A 24,231-nucleotide genomic window follows, 5' to 3' on the forward strand; every position below is an offset into this window, starting at 1 on the left:
CACAGTGGACACACCAGGAACCGCGGTGTTGGCCGTCGAATGGCGCTAGCTGCGCAGCATTTGTGCACCGCCGCCGTCAGTGTCAGCCAGTTTGCCGTGGCATACGGAGCTCCATCGCAGTCTTTAACACTGGTAGCATGCCGCGACAGTGTGAACGTGAACCGTATGTGTAGTTGACGGACTTTGAGCGAGGGCGTATAGTGGGCATGCGGGAGGCCGGGTGGACGTACCGCCGAATTGCTCAACACGTGGGGCGTGAGGTCTCCACAGTACATCGATGTTGTCGCCAGTAGTCGGCGGAAGGTGCACGTGCCCGTCAACCTGGGACCGGACCGCAGCGACGCACGGATGCACGCCAAGACCGTAGGATCCTACGCAGTGCCGTAGGGGACCGCACCGCCACTTCCCAGCAAATTAGGGACACTGTTGCTCCTGGGGTATCGGCGAGGACCATTCGCAACCGTCTCCATGAAGCTGGGCTACGGTCCCGCACACCGTTAGGCCGTCTTCCGCTCACGCCCCAACATCGTGCAGCCCGCCTCCAGTGGTGTCGCGACAGGCACGAATGGAGGGACGAATGGAGACCTGTCGTCTTCAGCGATGAGAGTCGCTTCTGCCTTGGTGCCAATGATGGTCGTATGCGTGTTTGGCGCCGTGCAGGTGAGCGCCACAATCAGGACTGCATACGACCGAGGCACACAGAGCCAACACCTGGCATCATGGTGTGGGGAGCGATCTCCTACACTGGCCGTACACCACTGGTGATCATCGAGGGGACACTGAATAGTGCACGGTACATCCAAACCATCATCGAACCCATCGTTCTACCATTCCTAGACCGGCAAGGGAACTTGCTGTTCCAACAGGACAATGCACGTCCGCATGTATCCCGTGCCACCCAACGTACTCTAGAAGGTGTAAGTCAACTACCCTGGCCAGCAAGATCTCCGGATCTGTCCCCCATTGAGCATGTTTGGGACTGGATGAAGCGTCGTCTCACGCGGTCTGCACGTCCAGCACGAACGCTGGTCCAACTGAGGCGCCAGGTGGAAATGGCATGGCAAGCCGTTCCACAGGACTACATCCAGCATCTCTACGATCGTCTCCATGGGAGAATAGCAGCCTGCATTGCTGCGAAAGGTGGATATACACTGTACTAGTGCCGACATTGTGCATGCTCTGTTGCCTGTGTCTATGTGCCTGTGGTTCTGTCAGTGTGATCATGTGATGTATCTGACCGCAGGAATGTGTCAATAAAGTTTCCCCTTCCTGGGACAATGAATTCACGGTGTTCTTATTTCAATTTCCAGGAGTGTATTTATCGTCCATGTTTCACTTCCATACATGGCTACACTCCATACAAATACTTTCAGAAACGACTTCCTAACACTTAAATCTGTACTCGATGTTAACAAATTTCTCTTCTTCAGAAACGCTTTCCTTGCCATTGCCAGTCTACATTTTATATCGTCTCTACTTCGACCATCATCAGTTATTTTGCTCCCCAAATAGCAAAACTCCTTTACTACTTCACTGTATGTTGCAAAGAATAAAATGGCAGAAACGCAAAGACAGATCAAAATTATCTACACAATGACAGCTTAAGCAAAGGCAGTTGTTGCACCTAGATTTACTTCAAATGTTGCAGGGAGACTTGACAACTGGCGTAATTATCTGAGGATCATACCAAACAGACGTGAGCTGTTTATGCTCTCCCTAAGAATAATTTCATGAAGGTAAGTTAAATACTGTACCCCAATTCTGTTATGTTACAGATCACATTTTTCAGGTTTAGATATGTTTGAGGCACAGTATATTCTTAAAAGTTGTATATGTGGCCAATGAGCTGTAGTTCAATTTGTTTATAAGTCGAGATTTTCAATTCCTTGCCTGAAATCTACCACAACTTTTGCACCAGAATATAAATTCCATTCTGAACTCTCTACAGAGATTCATGGCATATATGGGAAGTTTTACTTGCAGTATTGTGATAGTCAATTCTGCAGTTCACCTCTAAACCACTCTTGCCATGAGCCACATATTACATTAGGAAGTAAAAGAAGTGTAATAATAACTATATCCCAGAAGGCACTGTTCCAAGATCTTCCATTACCTGTTTAACACGATATTCTGACTGCATCTTTCTTTAGAACAAATAGGACCCACTCTTTTTTTCTTTTTGCTCAGTGTCCCAACTCACATTAGATTTGGTGTATGACAGTGACAGTACTGAGTGAAAGTATACTAGCAATCCCCTGGCACCAGATCGAATAGATTTCGATACTTTGGTTAGCTTTTTGTGGTTAACAGTCAACAACGACTTTTTTTATTATATTCAATTTCCCTGTGTGCCATAGGATTAACCACTCATAATTTTTTATTAGGTGTTTATATGTTTATTTATTAACCCGTCAGCATGTATATCATTCAGATGGCTTCATCTATTGAGTACATACAGTTCTTAAGACATTTACAAATTGATGATTCTCATTATATAATTTACATTCTAGTATATCTGTTTGATAGGAAGAAACATTTTTAAACAAAAACATGTGATTTATCCAAATTATAAAACTTCTTAATAAATAAAACAATTTATTGTTGCACAATTTTACAATATTTTCCTTATTTCTTTAATTATAGACAATTAAACTCTGGCTATCTTTGTTAATCACTGCTGATAATACTCACTAGTTATATATTTGTTGACAAATTTTGAGAGGTAAAATCAAATGGAGTTCAAGGAAAATCGTTTACATACGAGCTCAAAATGACATTATTTTAGACAAAGACTCATTAAATATTCAGTGCATCCACAATGTTCTAACAAGATGTTCATGTGTGCTGCTTACTGCACATATTCTGAATGTGACCTGTTTTGTATAGTGTGTACTACCTACCAGTGTGATTTGTTCCTCCGAATGTGGTTTACGTTTACTGAGAGTTACACTCTTCCATTCATTACTTTGTTACTGTTGCAGACAATCACTTTGGCTTGCAGTCCTTTGTACACTTTCCGTTGGAACTCTTTATTCACAAATTGTTCCATCTGAGTTTCGTTGTGGATGACAAATACATTCGCTACACACATATCAATAAAGTGAAAAAAAGCCTATGCAACCATTTTCTGTTTTTGTGATCACAGCCATACTCACCTTTTAGATGATCAGAAACAACAAAATTTATGCTCCTGTTATAGTCACCCATTACATGGGGACATGCACTACAGTAGTTGATCCATCTGTTTCCTGCATATTCACATTTGTGGTGGCACTTGGATCATGCTTAGTGGAGATCAAGTGCACAACTAGTTTGTCCATCCACTTGTGAAATTATACACCATGATTGCTGTCAAAGTCCCCTCGTTTCATCCTTTTTTCTTCTTTTGGTTTTGCATGTAGGGTTCACAGTTCCAACTGCAAACGTCTTCTAGGCTTTTGGAGAGCTAAAGCGGTTATAAGAACTGAACAAATTATCCATGAAAATCTGTCACTAACCATGTATGGAGTCCCATTTTAGATTTCTCTTTAGCTAATTTTCCAGTATAAATTTGGAACTTCAAATTATATGCAGATTCATCACACAGAATCCTGTTTTATAGGCTCTTTTCACAGGCTTGTCCCTTGAGTACTGATTCATTGGGTTTCTGCCTTTCAATTTTATGTTCTGCAAATTATCATCTGATTCATTGCTGCTTTCTTTAGAACATTATAATATAATATTACCACATTCAGGTTCACATGTGAGGCCACTATCTGAGTCTGATGGAAGATCCTCAACAATAAGTTTTCGATTTTCATTGTCATCTAGCCATACTGGATGAAAGTTGTATCCCAGATGCGCAATCGATAGCAGCACCAACCAACATTGAAGCAACACAAACATGAAATCAGTTAACTTGTTTCACATAACTACTGCGCTGAAGTTCATTAACATGAACTACATATATATATATGAAAATACTTACTTGAAAATAAAAGTAATATATATGTGCCAAATTTGATCTTCAAAATGTACACCACCAACTATGAAAGACTGCTACTAGCTGACGGTTCAATCCCGCATCCGGCCATCCTTATTTAGGTTTTCCGTGATTTCCCTAAATCGTTCCAGGTAAATGCCAGGATGGTTCCTTTGAAAGGGCATGGCCAATTTCCATCCCCATCCTTCCCTAATCCAATGAGACCGATGAGCTCGCTGTCTGGTCTCCTTCCCCAAAAACAACCCAACATTTGCTACTAGCCAACAAACAAAATGCAAATTTACTGACAACAGCAAAGCTAAATTCGTAATATCCAATGCCATTTAGAGAGAACTCTCTCAACTAACTGCGTGACTCACAATGAGAACTGTTGCACTATTCGGCCACCAGTCGTCCTAAAATAAGTGGTTAACATCGATAATCACAGCCCTTGAAAGAGATATCTCATTGCATATCCACACAATCATACATAAATAAATACATCATCTTTTCCATTGTATATTTGTATATTAATTACAGTAGTACACAGACGTTCTCCCAGTTTCATATTACGTATATGTATAACTACAGGGTGGTCCACTGATCTTGACCGGGCCAAATATCCCACGAAATAAGCGTCAGACGAAAAAACTACAGCCGGCCAGAGTGACCGAGCGGTTCTAGGCGCTGCAGTCTGGAACCACACGACCGCTATGGTAGCAGGTTCGAATCTTGCCTTGGGCATGGATGTGTGTGGTGTCATTAGGTTAGTTAGGTTTAAGTAGTTCTAAGTTCTAGGGGACTGATGACCTCAGAATTTAAGTTCCATAGTGCTCAGAGCCATTTCAAGCATTTTTTTGAAAAACTACAAAAAACGAAACTTGTCTAGCTTGAAGCGGGAAACCAGATGGTGCTATGGTTGGCCCGCTAGATGGTGCTGCCATAGGTCAAATGGATATCAACTGCGTTTTTTTAAATAGGAACCCCCATTATTTATTACATACTTGTGTAGTACGTAAAGAAATATGAATATTTTAGTTGGACCACTTTTTTCGCTTTGTGGTAGATGGCGCTGTAATAGTCACAAACATATGGCTCACAATTTTAGAGGAACACTTGGTAACAGGTAGGTTTTTGAAATTAAAATACAGAACATAGGTACATTTGAACATTTTATTTCGGTCGTTCCAATGTGATACATGTACCTATGTGAACTTATTTCTGAGAACGCATGCTGTTACAGCGTGATAACCTGTAAATACCACATTATTGCCATAAATGCTCAAGTTGATGTCTGTCAACCCCAATGCATTTGGCAATACGTGTAACGACATTCCTCTCAACAGCGAGTAGTTCGCCTTCCGTAATGTTCGCACATGCATTGACAATGCACTGACACATGTTGTCAGCTGTTGTCTGTGGATCACGACAGCAAATATCCTTCAACTTTCCCCACAGAAAGAAATCCAGGGACGTCAGGTCCAGTGTACGTGCGGGCCATGGTATGGTGCTTCGATGACCAATCCACCTGTCGTCAAATATGCTATTCAATACCGCTTCAACCGCATGCGAGCTATGGGCTGGACATCCATCATGTTGGAAGTACATCGCCGTTCTGTCATGCAGTGAAACATCTTTTAGTAACATCGGTAGAACATTATGTAGGAAATCACCATACATTGCACCATTTAGATTGCCATCGATAAAATGGGGGACAATTATCCTTCCTCACATAATGCTGCACCATACGTTAACCCGCCATGGACGCTGATGTTTCACTTGTCGCATCCATCGTGGATTTTACGTTGCCCAGTAGTGCATATTATGCCGGTTTACGTTACCGCTGTTGCTGAATGACGCTTCGTCGCTAAATAGAACGCGTGCAAAGAATCTCTTGTGCCCAGTGGCAGAACTGTACACGACGTTCAGAGTCGTCGACATGCAATTCCTGGTGCATAGAAATATGGTACGGGTGCAATCAATGTTGATGTAGCATTCTCAACACCAACGTTTTTGAGGTTCCCGATTCTCGCGCAGTTTGTCTGCTACTGATGTGCTGATTAGCCGTGACAGCAGCTAAAACACCTACTTGGGCATCATCATTTGTTGCAGGTCGTGGTTGACGTTTCACATGTGGCTGAACACCTGCTGTTTCCTTAAATAACATAACTATCCGGTGAATGGTCCGGACACTTGGAAGATGCCGTCCAGGATACCGAGCAGCATACATAGCACACGCCCGTTGGGCATTTTGATCACAATAGCCATGCCTCAACACGATATCGACCTTTTCCGCAATTGGTAAATGGTCCATTTTAACACGGGTAATGTATCACGAAGCAAATACCGTCCGCACTGGTGGAATGTTACATGATACCACGCACTTATACGTTTGTGACTATTATAGCGTCATCAATCACAGAGTTAAAAAGTGGTCCAACTAAAACATTCACATTTCTTTACGTACTACACGGATATGTAATAAAAAATGGGGGCTCCTATTTTAAAAAACGTAGTTGATATCCATTAGACCTATGGCAGCGCCATCTAGCAGGCCAACCATAGCACTATTTGGTTTCCTCCTTCAAGCTAGACGAGTTTCGTTCTTTGTAGTTTTTTCGTTTGATGCTTATTTCGTGAGATATTTGGCCCGGTCACTATCAGTGGCCCACCCTGTATATTTTATATGAATGAGAAAGTGTGTACACAATGGTTACACAACTATGATACTCCTATTTACTAGTAATAAGGGTTTTCTCTCTCATTAGATATGTCCTTCGTGTTAATTTGAAGGTATTCTCCACTGAATAATATGCCATATTTTAAACAATATCTTTAATACTACCTTAAATTTATTTAGTGTGAGAGTTTTTATTGATTATAGCTGTTTATTATACATCTTCAGACTTACATGTTTGTGGCTATCATGTATCAGCCAGTCGGCCAACTTATACAAAAACCTAGGTGTAACACTTTGTAGGGATATGAAATGGAACGATCACATATGTTCTGTTGTGGGTAAAGCAGCTCGTAGACTTCGGTTTATTGATAGAATACTGTGAAGTGCAATCAGTGTACAAAAGTGGTTGCTTACAAATCACTTGTGCCACCCATCCTAGAATATTGCCCAAGTGTGTGGGACCCATACCAGATAGAACTAATGGGAGCTATTGAATGTGTACAGAGAAGGGCAGCACAAATGATCACAGGTTTGTTTGATCTGTGGGAGAGTGTCACAGAGATACTGAAGGAACAGCACTGGCAGACTCTTGAAAACAGACTAAACTATCCCAAGAAAGTCTATTAACAAAGTTTCAAGAACTGGTTTAAATATTTACTCTAGGGATATACTATATCCCCTATGTATCGCTCACATAGGGATCGTGAGGATAAAATTAGAATAATTATTGAATGCACAGAGGCATTCAAACAATCTTTTTTTTCCACAGTCCATTCATGACTGGAACAACAAGAACGCCAAATAACTGGAACAATCGGACATACCCTCTGCCATGCACCTCACGGTGGTTTGCAGAGTATTGATGTAGATGCAGATATAGTGACAGCCTTTAATGTTATGTCTGGTATGCAGCTATTTCTGCTACTGAGCCTATGTACATTCACTCTTGGAATAAATTTCTGTGTATTTTCTTTTACATTTATTAAGCAGTTGTACATATAAAGACTTGGGAGAGTCGTGATACTGAAATGACTGAAGTGTTTCTTACAAGATATTCTAGGACCATATCCCTGAATTTATTTGACCACTTTTTTCTGCCATCTGAAAATACAGTTTGTACCTGGTGAATTTCACCATAACATTACTCCATACTGCAGCTTTGACTGAAAGAATGCATAGTAGCAGAGAACAAAACATTTTTTGTTGTTTGAATATCTTAGAAATCACATATGTAAGTCGACCAGTCAGATATTTTATATATTCAAACCATGATAGTCTTTAATCTGTTACGTGGCCCAACTGTTTGAAGCTTTGATTCTCTTCTTTTTGTGCATTTAGATTAAACAACGTTTCCTCCGTGTTTGTTTTATTTGTACATAGCTGGGTGGCTTTACACCATTGACTAGTTTTTTCATAGTTTCTTATTTTTATCTGTAACTACCTGAAGAAGTAGAAGCAGCTGCCTTCTTATACCTATTCCTGTATTCCTTGTTTTTAGTTTTCCACAAACATGTATGATTCCTATTTATTCCGATAAATTCGGCAATGAACTATCGACAACATTGACGTGTATCTGCGATTCTAAAATTCACCCTGCACATTGTCGAGTAACACCTGACTTAACAGTCACCTGACTCAGACACGTTTTACCGCCAGATCTGCAACGCTCTTCTGTTCACGCGCTCCAGCGTGTCTCTGCAGATGTGATTTGGACCCACAAATTTGAGCGATTTCGTGCAGACCTCTAACTCCTACGTCCAGGTATGCGCACATCTCATATCTGCACAAATCTCCTGTTCGCAACTATGTGTCTGCGCAGATGTGGTATGAGCAAATTTTTGCACAGACAGTTTGTTGCATGTGGACCGGTCTTTACTCATCAGTCATGTGACCAATCCTGGAAGAAGGGGATATTGAACGTATATAACGAATGACGACGTGAATTATCACAGGCTCTATATCTACGTGTAGATATTTTTGTATGACTCAGCAGATCGGTTAAGGTTATTAGTAATAATGTCTGCAAGGTCATTAATATACAACATGAAAAGCTTCAAAACACTTTGGACAAAAAACAGTATTAAAACAAGAACAGCACAACAAACCGTGATGGAGTTCAGCAGTGAAACATACGGTTCTATGTTATTAAATAAATCAGTCCAAATACATAGAAATGGGTAACACCATCAGCAAGATATGCGATTAAAGACATTCTCCTATTCAAAAAAAATTGCCGACTAATGACGTTCTTGTAAATAATCTACGGGTGAATTAAAAATTAGCTAATGTTATCTGTGATTAGAAATATGTGCGGTTTATAAATAATGTTAATATCTCGAAACTAAGGAAAGCGTCGATCCATGAAATTAAAATGAGACCATCGATATGCGTCTTGCTTGGTTATGAAATCTCTGACCGGGTGGAACAAGGTGAGAAGGTTAGAGAGGTGGTATTTAATATGTGTATAGTTTTAGTTTTGTTTAAGGATTTTAAAATTTCTTGCTTTCGGGTGTGTAACTGGCAAGAATAAAAATTTAATAAAGGGTTTCATTTCCGTTTTCAGGGCCCTGATAACACCTTTGAAGGAGACAGCAGAAATAATGAGTTTAGGTGCCCTGTATAGATTGACTTCGTTAAAGGTTTGTGAGTGTTATTTCACGTTACTGACAACATCTCAGAACTGCGAAGAAATATTCAATATGTTCCTAAATACCGAGTGAAATCGATTTAAAGACACAGTCCCACTTTAGCAGAAAATCTTAAATGTTCACTATACAGCTCCTACCGCAGCAATTTCGTAGAGTGTACACATTTGAGATATATACAGAACAAACTTACATGTGTTCAGCTGAATGGATAAGAGACGTTTTAGGTATTAACCGTTCAGCCAACCTATGGGATGCCATAGAACCTAAGTAGCCTCCTCTGAAGTAGCATAACAGATTACTTCAGTTTGAAGAACTCAGTAATGTCCGACAGTATTCTCGGGAAAATATAGTGACCTATGTTTTCCATACGATTGAATCTCCTGTAAAAGATACTATTTTCTTAACATGGTGACCCTACATTTAATAGTGACTAGTGACGAATTAGTCGGGTAGTCCTTACGTGACTTACTGTTTGTCAAATCGTACATTTTTACTCCTATAGAAGACAACAGTAAACTGTTGTTAAACAGACATTTTCCGTATAAGAATTATATCACAAATGCACTAGAGAAAGATTATTACTTTCAAGCTCATAGCAGTTCTAATGTTATTTGTATGTTCCTGTTGCAGAATCTGCAAAAGTGTCATTATTGCATAGTAATAAATTGTGGCTGACTTGCCAGTTTAAAGAGGCATTATGAGGCTGCATCGGCCCTTGTTGTGATGTCCTATAATGGTACTGCCTCGTTTCATAACTCGAGCCTTTTTTGTGTCTCTTGTAATTTATCATTTTTGCGGATGGTGTCTGCTATTGAAGAGAAACTATGTACATAATAAACTTCAGTCTTTTTTAATGTTATTCAAGGTTTGGCTCTTTTGAATTGAATTTATATTCAAATGTCCGATGTTACGTCCTCAGCCTTTCACCATTTGCAGGGTGCACACCTGCTTTTGGTGAACATGGTATGTTTATGCCATGTTTCGTTTGAAAGGATAGAAATGCTTGACATGAATTTTGTTAACCATGAGCAACACACATTAGCTGTCATTTTATTGGTGATCACAACCTCCCTTTGGCACAGTCCACAATTAGAGCTGCATACTGATTTCTGAATTTCTTAAGAGCAATGATAAATTTTATAGCCTTTGGCATTGCTCATTATAATGCCAAGGAAAATAGTACTTGCAGTGGTTGGTTAATGAAACAACAAAAAACCTGGTTTAATTACATGTGTATAAATGGACTGTGTATTGCAGAAATTGTAACCAGACTGATTTGATCATGTTTTACATATGTCAGAGTAGAATTAGTGCTGGACTGACATTAAGTGATCAAATTAGATAAAGAAGTAAATGTGTAGCCATGTATTATTTACATTGGTAGCTGCAGCCAAATCAGCAGTTACTGCTGGTCAGTGTTTGAGGATAGCTTCAAGTTTTTTAAAGTGAAATGAATTTAATGCTAAATGTGAATATACTGTGTTCTCAGAAGGCAAGTGAGAGTATCATTGTTGTTATGCGGCTCTTGTTTTATAAATGCAGAAGCGGAATAACATGTCAGTATCAGTGGAATTGTTAAACTTTTTGTCATTGTATATAAATACAATGAGAGATGTCGAATGTCCCCCCTCCCCCCTATAGTCCTGTTTAGAATTTGGTCTCATTATTGTGAAAGACAGATCCCAGGGTTTCTTCAAACCATCACAGTAACGTTTCCACACTTGAGGTCTTACACACATTATGAAAAGAATTACAGAGTGAATTTGTTCGGGGAGGGGGGATTAATGCTAAAATTTAACAGTAATGGTAATGAAAAAGGTGAGTGGTACATTGCAGAATCCATGTAAGGGTCCCTGAGATTCTTACGAACATGTCAAGAACTTCAGGATTAACACTGAAATTTGCAAACACAATAGTAGAAGTAAAAATAACTTCTGTGTTACTGTCTAGAGTTTATAAATATGTTCTGTATTCTGTTGCTAAAGTCTGTGACTGGTTTCTTTACTTCTTCAGTATATAGACAACTGTAGTAGTATATGTAGTTGGAAAAAAAAATATGTTTATGGTAGTTCACTGCACTTCATGAAATGTCTGCATTGCGAAACTGGTCCGGCTCCCCTGTGACTGTGTGTCATGTGAGTTACTTGGGTGTGAACTGATTGACACCTAACCAAGCATTGTTAGTTCAAAACTAGTCACTAGTTTAATTAAAGGAGACTGTAAGAGAATTACAATAATGCTGGTCCTACCCAGATTTCATGTTGAAAATATTCATAAATGCTAAGTATGGAGCATTAGATAAAAGCTACAGCTGTGTGCTGTAAGAGGAAGAGTAGGGTTTTTTTCGTAGTACTGCTTCTCTTTTTTATATCAACGTGAGTAGAGTAACACTAGTCATAATTTGTTGTTGGAATACTAAACAGTAGCTGCATGTGGTGGCTGCTACTGCTAGTTAATGTGTAATTTAACTCATTTCACTTTCCTTAAAGCTCTCATTCATTATGAAAGTGTGGTACACAAGTGCTAAAGTAAAGGGGACACAGATATGACTAAAAGAGTGTTACAAGGTACCACTTGCCATAGCATAAGCAGTTTCTTATTTTGTGTATAAGGAAAAAAACATTTGTTATTGTGTTTGGACAGATACAGGGGCAGTGCTTTAAAACACACTCTGGCAGAGTTGTACATTTCTCATACAAATGTGAACCTCTTATATTACTGTAAAATTATATGAAGTAAATGCTGGGTAAAATGTGCAATTTGTGGTTCTAGCAAACTAAGTTGGCCAATGATATATTCATTGAAGTCTGATGATACGTGTTGCATAGATGTCTTCAATGTTTATATTCATATGTTTCAGTTGTAGATTGTGCTGATGTGTTCCGTTTACAATATATTGTTCAGTTCTTGTGGGTGGTGGCTTAAGTCAATGAATGTGCGATTCAGCCCCTCTGATTTGACTCATGATGTAACTACTGTGTTTTCACGTCTTCGTGCACAGTGTTAGTCAGGACATGTTTGCAGATATTATTTTGTGGTATTTGTTGGCATTCTCTTGTGTTGAATGTTTCTTTAAAAGTTGTTAGGTATCTTAGTGAGTCATTTTATGGTAGAGTGTGTGAGGAGGTCATTATAAGAGTGTTGCTGTGCTGGTTAGTTACTTTGATTTTGCCTATAGCAGGTGATGGATTTGTACGTGTGTTTGATATTATTAGTGCTGTGTTTCTTATGTTCAGGAATTTAACAGTGTTTCTCTTCTTTTGCCAGTAATGGATACAACACAGAAATTTAAGAGCAGGTCATTGCAGATGAAGAAGCATGTTAGATAAGGTTTGTTGGCTTTGGTCAGTGATGCAATGTGAACGGCTGCTGTCATGTCACCTTTTGGTGCACATATTCACAGTTATGTTGTCGGCTGGTGAAGCTTAACACATTTGAAAGCAATAACAAAATAAAACTGGCTGTGGTGACACACTGATCTGTAGGTTAGCCTGAGGTGTAGGATAGGTTGGAAGCTGTAACAGTTTGTGAGCTGGCAAAGCGACAGGATGTGATAGTACAAAAACTAGTTATGGTGACAGACTGGTCTGTACCTTAGCATGTGTGAAAAAATTGGCAATATCATGACCCTAGTTACCAGGAGCCATGCATGAATTACTATGAGCAAACGATATACTTGACAACTGGAATAAATTAATAATTGATTAATTTTACTGACAACCCCCCCCCCCCTTTCGAGCTACATGATAGTTGCTGAACAGTGCAAGGAAAACTTGAATCTCATTTCTGATAGGCACCCTAATCATACTATTATAGTTGTTGGTGGTATCTTCAATCTTCCCTTGATATGTTGGTGAAAATACATGTTTAAGGTCTGATGTAGACATAAAATGTCATCTAGAATGGTTCTAAATGTGCTCAGAAAATTATTTTGAACATTGGTGCAGACTGCTCGAAGTGTAAATGTTTGTGAAAACATGGGTGACCTCTAAGCAACAAATAATCTTGACTCTATAGGGAGCATCATGATGAATACAGGGAGCATCATGATGAATACAGGGATTGGTGTACGCAAGGTGGTTGTAGCGAGACTGAATACCATAACGTTCAAACACATCATAAAAACATAAAATACATCTGTTTAAAAAAAGCAGGTAAAAATCCACTTGATGTCTCCCTAAGAAACAGCCTCCACTCCTTCCAATCTGAATGTGTAAGGATAGACCAGATGTGGTTTAAATTCAAAGTAGTAGTATCGACAGCTGTTGAGAGACGAATACCTACCTAATCTTTGGGCAATAAGGCTTTGGAGGTCATTGGGCGGAGTAGGCACCACATATGCACACACAATCACCTAATGCCTGTAAATTCCGGGGAGGAGGTGACGAGCTCTGATGCCACGTTCAATTATATCTAAGTTATGTTTGATCAGGTTCAAATCTGGCAATTTTGGGGGCCAACACATCAACTGAAACTGCCACTGTGCCCCTCGAACCACTCCATCACACCCATGACCTTGTGACATGGCGCATTATCTTGTTGAAAAATGCCACTGCTTTTGGAAAATGTGATAGTCATGAAGGGGTGTATGTGGTCTGCAACCAATGTATCATACTCCTTGGCTGTCATGTTGTCTTGCACAAGTTCCACTGGACCCAAGGATGCCAATGTGAATGTTCCCCAAAGCATATTGGAACTGCCACCAGCCTGTCTTCATCCTGCAGTGCAGGTAACATGAGGCTGTTCCCCTGGAAGAAGACAGATTTGCACCCTCCCATCAGCATGATGAAGGAAGTATTGGGTTTCATCAGACCACCCAATGCTCTGCTACTGTGCCAACATCCAGTGCTGATAGTCACATGCCCGATTCAGTCATAGTTGCCGATGTCGTGGTGTTAACATTGGCACATACATGGGTCTTTGGCTGCAGAGGCTTATCGTTGGGAGTGTTCGGTGCACTGAGCATTCACACACACTTGTACTCTGCCCAGAATTAAAGTCTGATGTTAGTTCCGCCACAGTTCACCACTTGTATTACTAGTCTTCCCAGCCGATGATGTCATACATCTGTAATGAGTGGCCATGCAATCCCACAACACCTGGACATGGTTTCAACTTGGTTTTGCCACATGTTGAAGACATCACGGCACTCCTTGAATGCCCAACAAGTCGTGCTGTTTTAGAAATGCTCATGCTGAGTCTCCGGGCCATCTCAGTGTGCCTTTGGTCAAACTCTGGTCACATGCCTTCCCCATTCTACCCAGGGACAGCAAGCTTACTGACACTGCATGCACCATGCATGTATCTGGCAAGCAGTCATTCCTTACCAGGTGACTCTGTTATCGCCTGGATGGATTTATATCAATAGTAGGTCGTTGGTCATAATGTTCTGGGTGATCAGTGTATACCAAATAAACGAATGAGAGATGGTACTAATCCCCAAAGGTGCACTAAACAGTTCAGAACACCGCTGTAAAAGCAACGAAAAAAGCATGCCAATTGTAAGAGATTGAAAAACCCCCAAGATTGATAACATTTTACAGGAACTCAGTGTAGTGAAAACTTAAGTGTGAGATGCTTCTTATACTTTCCACAATGAAACTCTGTCTCAAAATATGGCAGAAAATCCAAAGAGATTTGGGTCGTATGTAGATTAAACCAGCAGAAACACACAATCAGTACTTTCAATGCTTGATAACAATGGTGATGTTATTGATGATAGTGCCACTAAGCAGAGTTACTAAATACAGCTTTTTTACCAAAAAAAGACTGAGTAAATGTTCCAGTATTTGAACCAACAACTGCCGACATGAGCAACTTAGAAATAGATATCCTTGATGTAGCAAAGCTGCTTAAATCACTTAAGAAAGAAAAGGCCTCCAGTTCTGATTGTATACCAGTCACATTCCTCTGAGTGTGCCAATACAATAACTTCATATTTAGCAGTCATATACAACTGATCGCTCATTTAAAGATTTCTACCCAAAGACTGGAAAGTTGCACAAGTCAACACAAGTACTCGAGAAGGGAAATGGGAATAATCCACTAAATTACAGACCCATATGTCGATTTGCAGTAAGATTTTGGAACATAGACTGTGTATAACATTGGGTTATCTCGAAGAAAACGGTTTATTGACAAACAACTAACAAGGATTCAGAAAATATAGTTCTTGTGAAACACAAGTAGCTCTTTATTCTGATAAAGTAATGAGTGTTGACAGGAGGTGTCAAATTTATTCCAAATTTTTAGACTTTGAGAAGGCTTTTGACATCGTACCTCAAGTTATTTCTAGTCAAATTGCATACATATGGATTGTCATCTCAGTTGTCAACTGGTTTTATGGTTTCCTATCAGAAAGGTCACACAGTTCATACTAATTGACAGAAAGTAATCAAGTAAAACAGAAGTAATATCTGCCGTTCCCAAAGGAAGTGTCATAGGTGCTCTGCTGTTCATGACCTATATAAATGATTAAGAGACAATATGAGTAGCCCTCTTAGATTGTTTGCTGAATATGCTGTCATTTACTGTCCTATAAAATCATCAGATGATCAAAACAAATTACAAAATGATTTTGACAAGATACCTGTATGATGCGGAAAGTGGCAATTGACTCTAAATAAAGAAAAGTGTGAAGTCACCCTCATGAGAACTAAAAGGAAGCCGTTAAATTTCAGCTAAATGATAAATCACACAAATCTAAAGGCTGTAAATTCAACTGAATACTTAGGTATTATGGTTATGAATAACTTAAATTGGAACAATCACATAGATAATGTTGTGGGTGAAGTAAACCAGAGACTACAATTTACTGGCAGAACATTGAGAAAATGCAACAGGTCTACTAGAGAGAGACTGTCTACACTATGCTTGTACATCCTCTTCTGGAGTATTGCTGTGCTGCGTGGGATCTACATCACATAGGATCGACGGAGGATGTTCAAAAAATTCAGAAAATAGGGGAGAGAGTGCCACAGATATCATACATGAATTGGGATGGCAATCATTAAAACAGACATTTTTCGGTGCGGCAGCATGTTTTCATGAAATTTCAGTCACCAGTTTTTTCCTCATAGTGTGAAAATATTTTGTTGGCAGCCACCTACATAGCGAAGAAGAAATCGAAGCTTGCACAGAAGGATTTAAGCGTTCGTTTTTCCCACGTGCTGTTCAAGAATGGAATGGTAGAGAAATAACTTGAACAGGGTTCAATGAACCCTCTTCCAGGCACTTAATTGTGATATATTGTTTACTGCATTTGTCACATTTTGTATGTTGCTGACTCGTATTGAACATTCCTCTATATGTGGTAATTGCTTATTGCAATGGGTAAAGATATGGTGTCTATGACAAAGTTCCTAAAGTTATTTGGGCTCTTTGCAGACAATTTTGTTTTGTTTTTTGTCGGAATTGGTAGTGATGGAAGATCTCATTAATTTTGAGGTTTCATATTTGTGTTTGATAATTGGTTGTCTGTAGTTGGTAGGTATCATTGATATTAGTTTACCATTATTGGTTGGGCTTTGTTTTTGTATTAGATGTGTGAGTTTTGCTGTGTTGTCCTGTGGGCTTCATTTTAGATAGATAGGGTGAGTGAAGGTTTGGATAAGAGATGTGACAATTTGCATGCATTGTTCATTTTTCCCTGCAGGCATCAGGTAGCTGCCATATAGGTCAAATGAAATTTGTGGTATCTGGTTTTGGAGTTGTGTGTGGGTTCCTGGTATTGAGGTTCCACTCCTTAATGCAGCAATTGTTGTTGCATCAATGGTAACTATAAAATTAGCACACCACAGACTTCATTTGAACCATAGAGGTCAAGCAAAATTTATGATACCATTGTTTCCCAGTGTTTTTTGAATGTTGAGTTTCATGTGCTTGAGTTTTGGGTTAATATCACTGTTAGTGGTGTTATTGTCATGTATTTAGTTTCTCCCACCCTTCCCATGGTTGTCCCGTTAGTTTCATTTTATTGGTGTAGTTTAATATTTTTCCTGTTTGTTTGTGGTTGTAACGAGTGGCGTCATGTTTGCCATATTGTATGTGCAACAAATAGAGCTGTCTGCCATCTAGATGATGCCATGGGTCGAAGTAGATGGGTGGAATCACAACTTTTGGTAATCCCATGAAAGTCTTTTTCTTTACATAATTACATACTTCACACTCCAAGCTTGCTGTTGATAAGTCTACCCATAGTGATCTGATTTCAAATTTTGGCATGTTTGAAGGCATTAATAACAACATTCCTTTCCATAACACCTTATTCCAGTAAGTTCGCTGTAATTTGTCAGGTTGTATTATTGCTAATGTTCTCATGGTGTCAGTGATGTCATCCATTGGTCATTCCTTCAGGCTTGAATCTCTAGTGTTAGTGGTGTCATCAGTGAGGTATCACATTGCTTACTAACGCCATTTTTTCATATATTTGTATTGATTGATATCTCTAAATCACCAGTTATAATATTATTTATTTATATTCTTGTGTTACTGAAGATCTGCATTGTAAATTTTGACAATGTATTTTTTCAGCCTTCAAATGTACAACGTGCTCCAAACATCAGCCCCCTGTTAACTTGCATACAACAGCGACAATATGCGGCATCCCATGAAGCAGATGTTGCAGTTATTGGGTCAGGGCCGGGTGGCTATGTGGCAGCCATAAAATCAGCTCAGCTGGGCATGAAGGTAAAATTTAGTGTATAATATTAAGTTTACTCTTTTGTGGTCATGTGACATTGAATTATACGGTTTCTGAGGAAAGTAGCTTCCATAATTCAAAGTAGTGGTGCATGATAATTCATTCTTCTTCTTACAAGTGGGATCAGTATGTCACAGATGTTTTTCCCTCTGAAACAATATTCTCAAATGGCTCCCCATAAATTTTGACAGTCTTAATGAACATAGACATTCTTAGTTCTCTTTATTTTTTAATATTGTAAAGCATATAACGCCAGATCAAATTCTATGCTTATTTTTATGTATGTAATTGCTTTTCTAATTTGTTTTGACTATTCCTAGTTCGTATCTTTTGATATAGGGTGAAATCAGCAACTTAAATTCTGTTGTTGATGTATAAACAAATATAAATTCTGTAATAGTTATAAACATTTAGAAGATGAAATGCTAGTAATCTTAAAGTATATATTTGGCTCTACTCGAAAATGTGTTAGCAAAGCCAGCCCTTAATTAATGCCAAAGTAATTAAATTTTGTCAAAAATATTGTTTGTCTAACGATAGTTGTTAATTTCATGATTTAAACAAATAATTCGGCCTAACTCTTGTAGAAACTGTTAAAAGGAACAAATTTTTTGATGTATTAATTTAATTTAATGAGTTAAGTTTTAATTGTAATTCCTGTAGTTAAACTTCGAATAACGTGTAGTTTCAGAACCTATTATTGTGAGGATATATAAGGGCCCGATTTTTGGTCACAGGAAGTCAGTCCATGGCAGAGTTTCAGACGAGTAACCTGTGCTGATTAGAACAATAATAGTGCTTCAAATTAACTGTGGAATAAGTGTTAAACAATTAGACTGTGTGTAAAAATAGTGACAGTGTCTTCTCCATATGTACCTGATTATTCTTCAAGAACTGTGAAACTTGAGGTTAGGCTTTTACTGCTCGTAGACATTCAACAGTAAACTATTGTAGCAGTATGTGGATGGTTCGCCTGCTAACTATTAATGAGGCGTATTGGAACTTAAAACGATAGTGCACTGGCCACATATACCACTATATTATTAGGGGGTTGTGAAAAGTGATATAAAGGTACTGTGAAACGCAACTGTGCACCAGTTGGCTACATTATTCACAGTAGTCGGTGTTGGAATTCGCAACCCATTTTTCAGCCAGTACATCGACACCAAGGACAACAAATGAAGAAATAAAAGCAGATGGAACTACTACAGGTCTCTATCAATGTCGAACAAGTTGGTAGCAGTACTGAAACCAAATTCTTAGGACTGACTGCTGAGCAACATCAAAGGGAATAAGCATATTCAATATCTCAATGCAGAACTGAACAAAACATGTTACCTTCTTTGCTCACTAAAATCGTGCTGTAGTGAGAAAACAGTAATGAATGAATATCACACCTGCTTTCATTCTCGTCTTAGATATGGGGTATCCTTCTGGGGAAACTCTAAAACGGCTAACAGCACTTTTTTAAACAAAAAAAGGGCCATTAGACTCTTGCTTGGCTGCAAGCCTAGAGACTTTGTAAACCTCTGTTTAAGAAATCAGGTATTCCACCATTACCATGTGTATACATTGTGGAAACCCTTTTATTCTTTAAAATAAATGTAATAGATAAGCACTGCAGACTGCAAAATAACTGTGGTATACACAATCACTTTACCAGACAAAATAGAAACTTACATATGACCCAAATCGCCACAGCTCTGTGCTAAAAAGGTCCTTTTCACATGGGAGTTAAGCTTTATAACAAACTCCTTGAAAACATAAAAGCTATTACTGAGGTCAATACCTTCGGAAAATCTCTTAAAGTCACATGAGGTGCATTCAAGTTCTAAGGCCTCCGATTTTTTTTCTCCAGACTGGAAAGAGATAGAAACATGCACATTGTTTTAAAATGAGGCCGCGTTCATTGTCAATACATCCCAGAGATGGCAGCACCGTACGGCAGATGGAATTTTACTGCCAGCGGTGAGAATGAGAACTGTTTTAAATACTTAAAATGGCGATGTTTTCCTTACTTGAACAGCGTGCAATCATTCGTTTTCTGAATTTGCGTGGTGTGAAACCAATTGAAATTCGACAGTTGAAGGAGACGTGGTGATGGAGTTATGGATGTGTCGAAAGTGCGTTCGTGAGTGCGACAGTTTAATGAAGGTAGAACATCATGTGACAACAAACCGAAACAACCTTGGGCTCGCACGAGCTGGTCTGACGACATGATCGAGAAAGTGGAGAGAATTGTTTTGGGGGATCGCCGAATGACTGTTGAACAGATCGCCGCCAGAGTTGGCATTTCTGTGGGTTCTGTGCGCACAATCCTGCAGGACGACCTGAAAATGCGAAAAGTGTCATCCAGGTGGGTGTCACGAATGCTGACGGACGACCACATGGCTGCCCTTGTGGCACGTTGCCAAGCAATGTTGACACGCAACGACAGCATGAATGGGACTTTCTTTTCTTCGGTTGTGACAATGGATGAGACGTGGATGCCATTTTTCAATCCAGAAAGAAAGCGCCAGTTAGCTCAGTGGAAGCACACAGATTCACCGCCACCAAAAAAATTTCGGGTAACCGCCAGTGCTGAAAAAATGCTGGTGTCCATGTTCTGGGACAGCGAGGGCATAATCCTTACCCATTGTGTTCCAAAGGGCACTACGGTAACAGGTGCATCCTACGAGAATGTTTTGAAGAACAAATTCCTTCCTGCACTGCAACAAAAACATCCGGGAAGGGCTGCGCGTGTGCTGTTTCACCAAGATAACGCACCCGCACATTGAGCTAACGTTACACAACAGTTTCTTTCTGATAACAACTTTGGAGTGATTCCTCATGCTCCCTACTCGCCTGACCTGGCTCCTAGTGACTTTTGGCTTTTTCCAACAATGAAAGACACTCTCCATGGCCACACATTCACCAGCTGTGCTGCTATTGCCTCAGTGATTTTCCAGTGGTCAAAACAGACTCCTAAAGAAGCCTTCGCCGCTGCCATGGAATCATGGCGTCAGCATTGTGAAAAATGTGTACGTCTGCAGGGCGATTACGTTGAGAAGTAATGCCAGTTTCATTGATTTCGAGTGAGTAGTTAATTAGAAAAAAAATCGGAGGCCTTAGAAGTTGAATGCACCTCGTATTTACAGCATCACTGCTTTTATTCATTGAAGAATATTTAAATTTATGAAGTGTGCATCATATAAATACTTATGTCTGCAGCTCGTGGTCTTGTGGTAGCATTCTCGCTTGTTGCACACGGGGTCCTGGGTTCAATTCCTGGCAGGTTCAGGGATTTTCCCTGCCTCGAGATGACTGGGTGTTGTTGTGTCATCTTCATCATCATTGTTCATCCTCATTACGGTCGGAGGAAGGCAATGGCAAACCACCTCTGCTAGGACCTTGCCTAGTACAGCGATGCGGGTTTCCTGCATCGACCCCTATGCTCCTTGGAGTATGGGACATCATCATCATGTATAAAGTGTAGTATTGCAACCTTAAATACATATGCCTATAAATGACTTTCAGCTGTATATTTATAACTTGACTTGTTCAATGTCTTATGCATAAGTTGCTTTGTAGACAACAGTACCAATAAAAACTACAGCAACAACAGTTGTAAGATTGACAGTGTCCTCAAAGTCTTCATAAGACTATCATCGTCATTCTTGCAAGGCCACTATGAAATCTTCGCCCCTTGCGCTTTCTTTAACGCTAGTGAGATTAGGGAACTGGATTGTCTTTGTCAGACTGCGTTCCTTCTACAACACAATTTTCTTTTTAAATGCATCATCATCAAATCAAAAAGAAGTTACCTTGCAATGTCTTACTGTGGGCAGTGCGCAGTAAAGTGCACTTAAAATACGAAGTCTGCAATCTGTTCTGGATTTCCCAATTTTCATTCTTGCATTTCTTTTTCCTTCATAAGTTCAACAATGGCAAGATTTAAGTCAAATAATAATTTCAGGCTTGCCCCTTGACTTAACCAATGTACTTTGCAGTAATGTATGAAGTCTCTGTACTCTTCATTCATTTCCTTTGAAAACTGTTGCAACTGAAAAATGAATAACTGGTGCAACTTCAGAAATTTTTCGTACCACTAGTTTCTTCAAGTGCACCATGTATGGTTTTTTGCTCTTTCATAGTCTTCTAAAAGTTTAAATTCCTTCTGCATGGTACTATAATGTCATTTTGTAACAAATAAGCAGTACCCGTCACTTGTGCAAATTGAGAATTCTCATCTCTGTTGATTGCATTTATTTTAATGGCTTGGGATAATAGATAAGTAGACTGCCGTTTTCTGTGCAAACTGCCACAGGACCTGTGAATGTCCTTCATGTCAAGGACAAATAACAAAGGATAAACAACACTGACACCACGATTCTGCAGAACTCAGAGTTTTGTGCCAATCGCAAAATGCTAATGAAGAATCGAGCAAAGCCAAGTGACAGGTAACGTTTTGGCCCGCACATGCTGCACGCGTGACTTTTGGCATGCCCTGGTCTAGAGGCAAGTGGAACATGGAATGACAGTTAAGCAAAATAGCTCTGATGTCATTATGTACTTTCCTTTTCTACAATATTGTTAAATTTTTTCTGTTGTTTTTGTAGTGAGGGTGGAAAAAACGTATGTGTAATCCAGAATATTTTGACTGTTGACAGAAATAGTCATGAATCTCTGAAACTGTTACAAGGTGTTCAAAAACTTATTAGTGAATGTGTGTCTCACCATTTGAAAACAATGTTCGAATGAATATCAGTGACAGTTATACATCCCATGTAAACAAGAGGATGATACACTACATAAATTTTTTATATGTATTGCACTATTCAGCACTAGTGATTAGAGCCATTTTGCATTAAGTCTTGTGCTCTTCTCTTCAAAACTTCTTCGCAACCTTCTCTTTTTTTCTTTCTTGTTGTGTATTTTGTGCTTGTGATTACATCTTACATGGAAATTACTTTTAAGGATGAAACAGTTGTCTGTGCTGGTGGTCTAAGAGTTTAAGGTTTTGGAACCAGTGCTTGCTGAAGCAGAGATTAAGAATCCTGAAATTTTACCTTTGGTATGGCAGAGAAATTAGTAAAAGGAAGAAGACACTTGACATAAATGTTATAAAAGATACCTAAATGCAGAAGTGTCAAAAGAAAAAGCCCAAATAAAATGGCACATTAGGAAAAAAGTAAAAAGTGGAAAACTTACTGGTAGGGGAGGGGGGAGGGAGAGAGAGAGAGAGAGAGAGAGAGAGAGAGAGAGAGAGAGAGAGAGCAAGTAAGAAAGAATAAAAGTGTTGGTGAAAAACGAAAAGAAAGAATTAATAGAAAGGGAATATGAAAAACCAAAGTATGTGGTAAAACCCATGAATTTAGCGGAAACCTAAGAGAAAATTGTGGGTACTAACTAATTGTACTGTAGAGAACATCATCAATTGCAAAGCCGTGAAGTGCTTCTAGTGAGAAGAAAGATACAGACCATGTATATGGTGAAACAGGCTGAAATAAAGAGCACAATATGCAGTTAGTTATTGTGAATTATTCATCAACTGTCCTTCATTACATTCACCCTAATTTGTCAGGCTTTATATTCATTTATGTTGTACTTCATTGTAAATCCCTTTTCTCTCTCTCTCTCTCTCTCTCTCTCTCTCTCTCTCTCTCTCTCTCTTTCTTTTTTTGTCTTTCCTGGTGGCTTTTTTTGTATACTCATTTGAAAGGTCTGTAAAATCTTGTCACTGTTCACCATCTGTAGACAAAGGAAACTTATGGTTTTAAAATCTTCTGTTTCTCACTGTAGATCTTTCATATTACATATCTACAGCTATGTTTTTCATATATATGTTTGAAGTTTCACTTATTCCTTTGTTTCAGACCGTATGTGTTGAGAAGAATGATACATTAGGAGGAACATGCCTGAATGTTGGTTGTATTCCTTCCAAAGCTTTGTTAAACAATTCACACTACTATCACATGGCTCATTCAGGCGACTTAGCGAAGAGAGGAGTAGAAGGTAATTTTTTTTTTTTTTTTTTATTTCATTGTTTGTAAATGTAATTAAAAAGAACTACTTCACCAACAGCAGCGTGTATATGTAAAAATCTGTCATTTGCTAAGACAAGTTTTGTCCATAACAACCATTGTGGATTCATTTGAATTACAAAAGTTTTAAAATATAATGTACACAGTTAACATCAGTGAAAAAATTAAAGAATATTTTGTGCATGTTGCTATTGAAAAGTGTATGGTGAGAAGTATTT

General features: G+C 39.1%; 1 protein-coding gene across 3 annotated transcripts in view; it reads left to right on the top strand.

Annotated features, from left to right (window-relative positions):
* Positions 1 to 9,016: 9,016 nt before the first annotated feature.
* Positions 9,017 to 24,231, top strand: part of LOC126184901 (dihydrolipoyl dehydrogenase, mitochondrial-like) — a 53,620-nt gene continuing 38,405 nt past the window's right edge. Inside the window, exons 1-4 of one of the 3 annotated variants that reach the window (XM_049927548.1) lie at positions 9,017 to 9,070; positions 9,205 to 9,280; positions 17,822 to 17,977; positions 23,846 to 23,984. In XM_049927548.1, coding sequence (XP_049783505.1) covers positions 9,242 to 9,280; positions 17,822 to 17,977; positions 23,846 to 23,984 — 334 coding nt within the window. In that variant the 5' untranslated portion in view covers positions 9,017 to 9,070; positions 9,205 to 9,241. Of the gene's footprint in view, positions 9,088 to 9,204; positions 9,281 to 17,821; positions 17,978 to 23,845; positions 23,985 to 24,231 lie in introns of all 3 variants that reach the window. The other 2 variants (XM_049927550.1, XM_049927549.1) reach the window with 2 other exon arrangements.

The sequence above is a fragment of the Schistocerca cancellata genome, chromosome 4 (genome assembly GCF_023864275.1).
Source record: "Schistocerca cancellata isolate TAMUIC-IGC-003103 chromosome 4, iqSchCanc2.1, whole genome shotgun sequence".
In the NCBI taxonomy this organism is placed as follows: Eukaryota; Metazoa; Arthropoda; class Insecta; order Orthoptera; family Acrididae; genus Schistocerca; species Schistocerca cancellata.